Source organism: Dipodomys ordii, unplaced genomic scaffold, assembly GCF_000151885.1.
Source record: "Dipodomys ordii isolate 6190 unplaced genomic scaffold, Dord_2.0 Scaffold1, whole genome shotgun sequence".
In the NCBI taxonomy this organism is placed as follows: Eukaryota; Metazoa; Chordata; class Mammalia; order Rodentia; family Heteromyidae; genus Dipodomys; species Dipodomys ordii.
In genome coordinates, this window is record NW_012267217.1 from 26,546,454 (window position 1) to 26,557,421 (window position 10,968).

Consider the following 10,968-nt stretch of genomic DNA (forward strand, 5'->3'; position numbering starts at 1 on the left):
GTCACGTCTCCCCTAAGAGTTCTCTTCAGTAGCTTCTCTCTTGTGTCTCTTGGCAATTTCCTTGTATTCTCTGAGTGGCTCAGGATTCACTGAAGCGTAGTTTGAAACATCTCATTTGCAGAACTGAATTTGGGTAGGGAGGAATCAAGAAGAGTTGTTCAAAGAAAAAATATAAATCATAAGTATCTAGGATCAAACAGTAGTTATAGGTAACATAATAAAAACATAGTTAAATAGATGATGATGATGATGATGATGATGATGATGATCACCATCATCATCATCAAGGCTACAATGTCAGCATACTTCTAATGTCCACAAAAAAAACAGTCTAATAATTTTTCTTTCAGACATTTTGTCTGATCATCTGGACTAGGTCTTCCTAGAATGTGCCTATAAAAAGCAAATAACTCTTTTGATAAGATAACATTTATTCCTAGACCATAAAAAGAGAGGAGGAGCATGGGGAGAAAAAGTGACTGGTTTTAGTTGAATATGAAATTAATGCTGAAAAGTATATTCCCTCTAAACAGAAAAGGAAGAAATTTAGTACACATAAATAGATTTGAAAATGTAACCTTTATGTTAAAATTGGATTGATCTCTTGACAATTTTATCAATTGGCTTAATTTAAGAGCCCAGAGAAATTCCTAAAGGATGGATATCAAGGAAGAAGCTTCTGTATGTCCAACTCTCTCTCTCTCTCTCTCTCTCTCTCTCCCTCCCTCTCTCTCTCCTTCTCTCTCTCTGTCTTTGGTGCCAGTACTCAGAGCCTGAGTTCAAGATTTTTTTGCTCAAGGTGGACACTATAACACTTCCACTTCTGGCCTTTGGTGGTTAACTAGCGGTAAGAGTCTCACACGTTTTCTTGCTTGGGTTGGCTTTGAACCTCAAACCTCAGATCTCAGCCTTCTGTATAGCTAGGTTGACAGGTGTGAGTCACCTATACCCGCTTTTTCTCCAGCTTTAAACAAAAGTTTCTCTTTTAGTCTAACAAGACACTCACTTCTTGATTTTTCCGCTTTTTGTTCTAAAGTGCCTCTCGGGTGAGTAATCTCCATGACACAGTCTCCCAAAGGTTGTCTCTGGGAGACTGCAATGTGGACAGCAGGAAGAGGGCCAAGGCTATCTTGAGGTGAGACCTCAGAGCTGCAAGTCTGTAAAGATGGCACTTGTCATCAGAGACTTTGTGTCTCTGTAGTTTGGACAAAACTCAGTTGTCTCCAATCAAAGCTAAGTGAAATAAAATAGTTCTCAGAAACCAGGTGCCAATGCCTATAGTCCTAACTGCTCAGGAGGCTGAGATCTGAGGATTCTCGTTTGAAGCCAGCTCTGGAAGGAGCATCCAGGAGACTCTTATTTCCACTTAACCACCACCAAAAAGCTGGGAGTAGAATCGGGACCCAAGGGGTAGAATGCCAGCCTTGAGTGGAAAACTAAAGGACAGCAACCAGGCCGTCTAACCTCCTTGCCCCCAAATAGTTCTCAAAGTCACAAAGATAGGCCAGAGGGTGCCAAGTTAATCAAAAGGACACTGTGCATAGAATGCCAGTCCAGAGCTTTCAGCCACTGTGTGCAAGGCCTTTGCATGTTCATTTCCAGAAGGTGTGTGTGTGTGTGTGTGTGTGTGTGTGTGTGTTCACCCAGAGCTTTGTATTCTTGAAAATTACGTTACCTGAAAATGGGAGCATTTTACTTTTTTACCTTTCTGGTTTGTGTGACTTTCATTTTCTTTTATTTTACTAGAAAGGATTATTAAGAGCACTGTGAGTGAGTGTCCTTGTATTGCTCCCAATCTTTGGGGAGGAAAGTCTTTTGCCATTTAGGACATTATCTGTAGGGTTTTTTTTTTTTATATATATACTCTTTCTTAAGTTGGAGAAATTCTCCTGTATTCCTCTCTTTATGACAGTTTTGATCATGAATGAGTATAGAATTTGATATGTGATTTTTTGTATTGACTGACACAATCAATGTGGCTTTTCTTTTTCCAGTTAGATGCATTACATTGTTTGCTTTATGAATATTAAATCAGTTTTTCATCCATGGAATAAATATACTTGATAATAGTGTACCATTCTTTTTTAATATATTGATAAATTCCATTTGCTAATATTTTACATCTTTATTCATAAGGAGTACTGAATTATGGGCTTCTGTTTTATTTTGTTTCGTATTATCTTTTTGTTGGTTTTAGTATGAAAGTAATTAGAGTTTTATAGAATAAATTGGGAAGTGTACCCTCCTTTTCTATTTTGGAGAGAGAATAGATGAAACTGATGTCAATTCTTATTTAAATAGTTGGTAGAATTCTCCAGTGAAACCATCTGAATATTTCTTTTTAGAGAGTATTAAGAATTTAATTGCGTTAATAGTCTAGTCAAATGACATGTTCCATTTTGGGCATGTTGAGATCGCTGTGTTATATGAGGCATTTGGCCATCTCATCTGAATTGTTAAATTTATGATTATAAGGTTGTTCATAGCATTCTCTTATCATTCTATTTCTTTTACTAAAGATATCTTGTTTTCTTCCTGTTAATAATTTTTGACTGCTGTATTTTTAATTTGGTCATTCTTTCTAGAGGCCTATCCATTGTATTAATCTTTTCAAAAAACTAGTTTTTTCTTCAATTGTTTTATGTATTTTTTTTTGTTTTAAATTTCTTGACTTCTGCTCATCTTCATTATTTCCAACCTTGCTTTGGCTTGTTTTGTTATTTTTTTTAAAAAGGTCCTGGAGATGGGAACTTGTATTATTAACTTGATGCTTATTTATTTTGTAATATATGCATTTAGTTTAATACAGCACTACTTTTACTGTGTCTCCTAAGTTTTGTTATATTGCATTTTTGTTTTCTCTTGAAGTTTCTTTTTTGGCCTATAGATAATTTAGAATTGTGTTGTTTCACTTCCAGATATTTGGAGATTCTCCTGTTATTCTTGCTGTTGATTGTGGTTAGAGAACAAACCCTATGTGATCTAAATTCTCTTAAACCTGTGTGGTTTATTTTGTGTTCACAAGATGTGGTTTATCTTGATATATGTTCTGTGAATACTTGAAAAGAGTGTGTATTCACTTTAGTTGGAGGGAGTGCCCTGTCAATGTCAATTAGATATAGCTGGTTTAGGGTGGTTTTAGTTTTCATGTATCCTTGCTGAATTTTTGACAATTTTCTCTAACAGTTGTTGAGAGAGGGCCTTAAAATGAGCAGCTATCTCCTCCCTCTTTCCCAACCTGTCTGCTTCCCTTTCTCCCTCTTTCCCTCCATCCTTTTTGCTCTCCCTTCTTACCTTCAGTTTTTGCTTCACATCTTTTGCAATGCTGTTGTTTGGTACATATTCATTTAGAGTTGATATGTCTTGGGTTGAGTATGCAGTTCAAGTGGTACAGCACCTACCTAGCAGAAACAAGGCCCTGAGTCCAAACCCCAGTTTTGCCAAAAAGAAAAAAAAATAAAGGGAGAAAGGAAGAAAAGAATTAGTGTGTAGCATATCTTGTCAGTACACAAATTACTGAGATTTACTTTATCTTGTACTAATAGAACTCTTCTTGATTCCCTTTAATTGGGATGATATATATTTTTCATTCTTTTACTTGTGGTTAAAAACTATTTTAGGTGAATTTCTTGTAAACCATTGTAGTTGGGTCTGGTTTTGTTTTTGTTTTTCATATTCTGGTAACCTCTCTTTTAATTAATATATTTAGATTTAATCTAATTTTTAACATATTAGGGATATGCGTGTCACATTATTATTCACTTTTGGTTTATATTATCTGCTTTCTTTTTTCTTGCCTTCATGTTAGATCCCTGCACTTAAAAAAATTCCATTTTGAGCTGAGTGCTGGTGGCTTATGCCTGTGATCCTATTAATGAGGCTGAAATCTGAGGATCACAGTCCAAAGAAACCCTGGCCAGAAAATCCATGATACTCTTATCTCCAGTTAACTACTAAATAACCAGAAGTGGAGCTGTGGCTCAAGTTGTAGAGCACTAGCTTTGAGCACAGAAGCTCATGGAGAGTGCCCAGGCCCGGAGTTCAATCCCCAGGACTGGCAAACAAACAAACAAACAAAAATTCCATTTTGATTCATCAGCAGTTTTTGGTGACTATCTTTGCAGAGCTTTTTAGTTGATGCTTTAGGCATTATATTACAATGTAACATTATACAAACATTAATAAATCCATTAGCCTCATCATTTTACCAGTTTAAATGAGATAAATAAACTTTAAGTCCCTTTACATCTCTTTATCTTCCTTCCTATAGAATGTAGTTATATTAAATAGATCACATTAAACATTTTTATTAAGCAGGTTTTCTTCAAACATGTCTAAAATCATATCAGACAATATGATAGTTTTTATTTCAAACATCAAATCAAACACACACTTAAAAAGAGAAGGAGCTGGGCATCAGTGGCTTACACCTGCAATCCTAGCTACTCCGGGATTGAGATCTGAGGAGCTAGCCTAGGCAGGAAAATCTGTGAGGCTCTTATCTGCAATGAACTACCAAATCTCCAATTAACACCAAATGGCATGGTGGCTTACAGTGGTAAGCCTTGAGCACAAAAGATAAGGGACAGTGCCTAGACTCTGAGTTTAAGCCCCAGGATACACACACACACACACACACACACACACACACACACACGAAAAAAAAGCCCACCATGTTTATGCATGTTTTTGCTTATTATATTTTTTCTTTTCTAATATTTTTTGTTGGTCATAGGGCTTGAACTCTGGGCCTTCAGGTCTTCAGCTCAAGGCTAGGGCACTACCACTTGAACCATAGCACCACTTCTGGCTTTTTCTGTTTATGTGGTGCTGAGGAATTGAACCCAGGGCCTCATGCATGCGAGGCAAGCACTCTACCACTGAGCCACCTTCCCAGACCAAGTTGTTGTTGTTGTTTAAATAAATTCCTTTCTGTTTAGGGAACATCTTTTCTATTGATGTGCTGTCAAAAAAATTCTTAATTTTCTATCATCTAAAAATGACTTTATTTCTCTTTTATGCTCAAGAGATATTTTTTTCTGGAGATAGAATTTTGTGTTGGAGAGGTTTTTTTTTTTTTTTTCCTCTAGTACTCAAAAATTGTCACACCACTTTTATCTATCTTCAATAGTTTCTGGCAAGAAATCTTTTGTCAGTAGATTTAAGCTTCAGTATCCCAAGTTCAAAATTTCCCCGAATCTGAGGCTCAGATCCAGTCAAATAAATTACTGGTTAGCCTATATTTTCTAAATTAGAAAATGTATCACGAAATATAAAGTAACATGTAGTAAAGAGTAAACCAAATAGTCTTCAACTCCTGTTTCAAAGAAAAAAAATATTCCTGAACTAAAGGGAATACACAGGTAACTTTTTGTGTTTGTTACTTTCTTTTGCAGAGAAAGAAACATGTCTTTACCTCTCTTCAGCTCCATGCCTGAAATGGAACCAAATGGAACCTTGAACAACAGCAACATGTACTGCACGATTGAAAACTTCAAGCAAGAATTTTACCCAATCATATATCCAATAATATTTATCTGGGGAGTCTTGGGAAATGGCTTTTCTGTATACATCTTCCTACAGCCTTATAAGAAGTCGACATCTGTGAATGTTTTCATGCTCAACCTCGCCATTTCAGATCTCTTGTTCACAATCACTCTGCCCTTTCGGGCTGACTACTATTTTAGAGGTTCTGACTGGAGATTTGGGGACCTGGCCTGCAGAATTATGTCTTATTCCTTATATGTGAACATGTACACCAGCATTTACTTCCTAACTGTGCTGAGTGTGGTGCGTTTCCTGGCCACTGTCCACCCGCTTCAGCTCTTCCACCTCACCAGCATCCGGAGTGCCTGGATTCTCTGTGCGGTCATCTGGGCCTTCATCATGGCTTCCTCAGCAGTGCTTCTGAAGAGTGGCTCTGAGAAGAAGGACAACATCACATCGTGTTTGGAACTGAATTCTCAAAAGCGTGAGAAGCTGCTGGTCATGAACCACATTGCCTTGGTGGTAGGCTTCCTGATACCATTCTTCACACTCACCACCTGTTACCTGCTGATCATTCGGGTCCTGTTAAAGGTAGAAATTCCAGAACTGGGCCTGCGGGCTTCGCACAGAAAAGCTCTGACCACCATCGTCATTGCCTTGATCATCTTCCTTTTGTGTTTCCTGCCTTATCACACACTGAGGACCCTCCACCTGGTCACGTGGCACAAGGACTCATGTGGAGACTGGCTGCATAAAGCTGTGGTCATCACATTGTCCTTGGCTGCTGCCAACTGCTGCTTCAATCCTTTCCTCTATTACTTTGCTGGGGAGAATTTCAAGGATAGATTAAAGGCTGTACTCAGTAAAGAACATCTACAGAAGGCAAAGATGAAGTTCAGACTTCCTATATGTATGTGGATGAAAACAGAAACAAGATTGTAAAGTGTTATTAGGTGAGGTTGTTCATACTTCTTTTTGTCCACCACTCACAGTCTCCAAATTATTATTATTATTATTTGTTGGTTGTGGGTCTTGAACTCTGGGCCTGGGCGCTGTCCCTCAGCTCTTCAGCTCAAGACGAGGGCTCTACCACTTGAGCCACAGCACCACTTCCAGTTTTCTGAGTGGTTTATTGGAGGTGAGAGTCTCACAGGCTTTCCTTCCCCTGGCTGGCTTTGAACCGTGATCCTCAGATCTCAGCCTTCTGAGTAGCTAGGATTACAAGCGGGAGACCAGCGCCCAGCTTCAAATTGTTTTATACTTGCATAATTCTCACAAGTATCAACATTTAATTAACTTATGTCTTTTGTTAATAAGACAAATCTCAAGACATTTCACTAGGTATACCTTCTGTGTTTGAGTCTAACTGAGGGATAGATGAGGTAAAAATCTCTCTTAGAGTCTTGCATGCTGCAATATCCAATGGGAAAAAAATACCTTGAGTGCAGCTTTCTTTTTATCAGATTCTGTAGGGGACAGAGGTCCATCAGGGCATTCTAAATTCTTAAAATTAAGACAATCGACAACTTCCTCAGTTTCCCAATCTCTCCTTTCCTATTAAATCCCTTGAGATTCAGCCAGTTAACAACCTAGCTGGAGACCTTAGTGCAGATAAGAAGAGCATCTTAAGAACCCAGAGAGTCTTGAAGGTTAAAAAAATGGCTGCCCTAGCTGGGCGCCGGTGGCTCACACTTGTAGTTGTAGCTATTCAGGAGGCTGAGATCTGAGGATCACAGTTCAAAGCCAGCACGGGCAGGAAAGTCTGTGAAACTCTTATTTCCAATAAAAAAAAGCCACCAGAAAACCGGAAGTGGTGCTGTAGCTCAAGTGGTAGAGTGCTAGACTTGAGCTGAAGAGCTGAGGTACAACACCCAGGCCCAGAGTTCAAGCCCCATGACCAACAACAACCAAAAAAAAAAAAAAGTCTTCCCTGCAAACAAAGCAAGCCAAGGACCCAAACAAAGACAGGGAGAGAAGGAAGGAGAAGGAGTCAGGCAAAAGAGAGCTAATGATAAGCAGCAGGAAAGAGGAATTTCACTTTTCTCCCAAGAAATGGGTGCTAGCACATGGAATGTTCCCTTTGCTTCTTCCTTGCTAGGGGATTTGAAGCATGAAAGTGTCCTGGGCCACTGCTTTAGGAGCTGGAGGAATTGTGTAAGGAATAGGGAAGAAGAATAGGACATGGACATGTGGCGATTTTACTGGGAGGCTGGGTTTGAGCTACCTTCACCGCAGTCACCAGCCTCAACCAATAGTGTCCTAGAATGGGTACTGCAATAAAGAGTTTCTCTGAGGCCCTCAGAGAAAAGGTAGGGTGAAGAGCAAGTTACAAAGATGGCTGTGCCCTTAAGATTCTATTAAGATGTCATTGGGATATGAGTAGAGTGGAAAAGAGTACTGGAAAGTGGCAGGGGATCCTTCCTATCCACTGAGACAAGGCCAAGGATACCACCAGGTACCACTATGTTCTCTGTATCACCACCTACAATGCCCTTGCCATGGAAAGAAGACTATGCCAGGCACTTTACATTCACTCATCCCACACAACTATCATACCCAAACTGACTTTTCATTTTACAGAAGCGAAATTGGAAGTTCAGAGAGATTAAGAAATGTGTCCAAGCCAGGACCGATAGCACATGCTTATAATCTTAGTGACTCAGGAGGCTGAGATCTGAGGATCACAGTTAGAAGCTGGCCTGGGCAGACAAATCCATGACTATCTCTAATCAATAAGCTAAGAACCAGAACCAGAGCTAGAGTTATGTTTCAAGTGCTAGTGTACCAGCCTTGAGCAAAACAGCCAAGCAGAGAGGTCCTGTGTCCAAGCCCAGTACACACACACACACACACACACACACACACACACACAGGAATGCATCCAAGTTCCCAGTGCTAGTAGGAGTTTTAAATGCCTCCATTCAAGTGGGCATGGGTGCTTCATGTCCGTAATCTTACCTATCAGGAAGCTGAAATTTGAGGATTGCTGTTTGAAGCCAGTCTAGCCAGTCCATGAAAACTCTTACCTACACTTAACTAACAAAAAGGTAGAAATGGAGCTGTGGCTTGAGCAGTAGCATGATATCCTTGAGCAAGAAAGCTCAGGGACAGCGTGTCTAGGCCCCAAGTTCAAGCACCAGAAAACCAAAACCAAAACAAAAGTTCCATGCAGAAGTGTTGCCTCTCAGTGGGATCTCTCCACTGCTATCCCTGTGAACCTCTGGGGACACTGGTGGACAGTCTGAATCAGAGCCTTCCTATCCCCATTGTAAGCAGAATTCTAGGTCAAGGGCCCAACCCTGGGGGTTCTAATGTGTCTGGTCCAGCCACTCACCCCAATGTACCAATTATAGAAAGGAGAAGTAGTAAAGGTTAGAGAAGAACTTTTTAATGGGAAGAGGGCAGAAGGCATTCCAATACATTTTTAGGGTACTGATATGTGATTTAAGTTTAAATAGGGGAAGAATTGGGGTAGTGGGGGCGAGTTATGCCATGAGTAAGCAAAGGGCAACTTGGCTGGCTGCTGTCTTAGTTCTGGTTCTGTGAGGGGTTCCAAAAAACCCCGTTTTTTCACTGTCATTGCTTGAAGAGTGCAGGGAACCTCCTTCATCATAGATGATTTCCCTCATTTGGGTGTGTGTGTGTTTGGGGGGGCTGTCCTGTGGGGCTCTGCTGTTCTTTGAAGGTAGGGTGCAGTCTTTTGTTATCATAAAGATAATAGTGACCAGTCCCATCACACCCTGCAGGAGAGAGACCCAGAGCAGAGGAGATTGATGCAAAATGGAGACTGTTAACTCGTATTCAGAGTGAGATGTCAGTGCCTTTTAGCTAAGGAAGTTTCTAAGTGTCTGTTTTACCACCAGGTACCCTTCCTCATCTCCACATGAAGACCCTTGAAACCAGGTCAATAGGCTGGGAGGGAGTTGGTGTTCTAAAGCTAGGGATGGACTCATTCAGCCTTCTTATTAAACAAAGACTCCCTCTGTCCCCCAAACAGCGTCTTTCCTATCAGAATGATGACAGGCAGATGGATATCCAGACAGGACTCTGGAACCTTCTGTCTGTGGGGAAATAGCCCTGTCCTAGAAAAATGGCTAAGAGACACTGATAGCTGAGAATCTTCCCAAAGAAAAGCTAGACATTTGTCTAACAATTTTCTTGGTTATAAACAATGACCACTGCACATTTGAAGAAAAGTCTCTACCATGAAAAAACCTTCAACAAATGACCGGGTAGATAGAGATATGTTCAGTACAAAAGAGGTCCACATTTTAATCTTTTCATTGCCCTTCCACTTTTATCAGAAAACTACTGGAAGATGTTCATCTTCAACACAAGAGATTAAATCAAGAGAGAGAAAAACATGGCAGCTCTGAACCAAGGAATCTGACTCAGGGTGAAGAAAGAAGAAAATTATCAGGATATTGGTGTACAGATGAGTTAGAAAGCAACTCATACAGATTGGAGAGATCTCAAAGGACTCTTAGAGGGACATTGCCAAGAAAAACAGGAAACCAAGTGATTCACACGTCTTGAGAGGAGTTTTTATTTCTTTTGGTGAGCTTGGGATTAATTGGGGATACATATATAGGAAAATAAGCAAATAAGAAGAGAATACAGTTATAAAGTACTACAGAAAAAGATATATTGTATAAAAGAAGGAATATACCTGTGGAATATACATGGCTCAGCTGTGAATAATATTTACTTAGAGAATAACATGAATATAGAAATACTATGATATAATTTCCACCCCTTCACCCTGGGAAATGAGGGGAGAAGAATATGCATGCATAGAGGAAAAGTATGAAAAGCCTGAGTTCCTATCTTCCATCCAAGAGAATGCATGTTAACTACATTTATGAGTAGCTGTACAAGCAGGTTGCTTAGCAACAGGAGAGAAATACCAGAAGAAGCAGCAAGAAAAGAATGGACAGCATTGGTTCTGGCTGGAAGTTGGGGGAGGGAGGATAGAGCGAGAACTTCTTTTCATCTTAAGGACTATGTAAGTGTCTAATTCGTGAATGTGCATTGCAGAAATAAAATTAAGTTAAAATTTAATTCCAAAACACAACTTAATTCCAAGTTATTAAAGAAAGCAACACTGATGAGAGAGAGAGAGAAAGAGAGAGATGCTTTTAATGACTTACTTTCCAAAATGTTTCCTTTCTTTCCAACTAGGAAAAGGCTCTGGTTTGGTAAAGAAATGTCATCCCTGAGTAAGAAAACAAACAAATCTTTATTTATCAAAGTGAAGGCCAAAAGTGCCTTATGAGTTTAGATCTCTCTCTCTCTTCTCTCTCTCTCTCTCTTCTCTGTCTCTGTCTGTCTCCTCAAGCAAATAGATAAATTGTTTAACTGGGAGAAAGAATCTTTGTTGTACAAACTTTGGATCTGTGCTCTTTCAATATGTTGTAGTTATGTTAAATGATCAATTCTCTGCTTTAGATTTAATGATTGCAGTATAGTGTCAAGCAGAGA

The 10,968-nt window shown here is 39.5% G+C and overlaps 1 protein-coding gene across 1 annotated transcript in view; it reads left to right on the forward strand.

Moving 5' to 3' along the window:
• Positions 1 to 10,744, forward strand: part of Cysltr2 (cysteinyl leukotriene receptor 2) — a 30,232-nt gene extending 19,488 nt beyond the window's left edge. Inside the window, exons 3-4 of the mRNA XM_013018537.1 lie at positions 5,397 to 6,440; positions 9,792 to 10,744. Of these exons, the coding sequence (XP_012873991.1) occupies positions 5,397 to 6,429 (1,033 nt within the window). The 3' untranslated portion in view covers positions 6,430 to 6,440; positions 9,792 to 10,744. The remainder of the gene's footprint in view (positions 1 to 5,396; positions 6,441 to 9,791) is intronic.
• Positions 10,745 to 10,968: the final 224 nt, after the last annotated feature.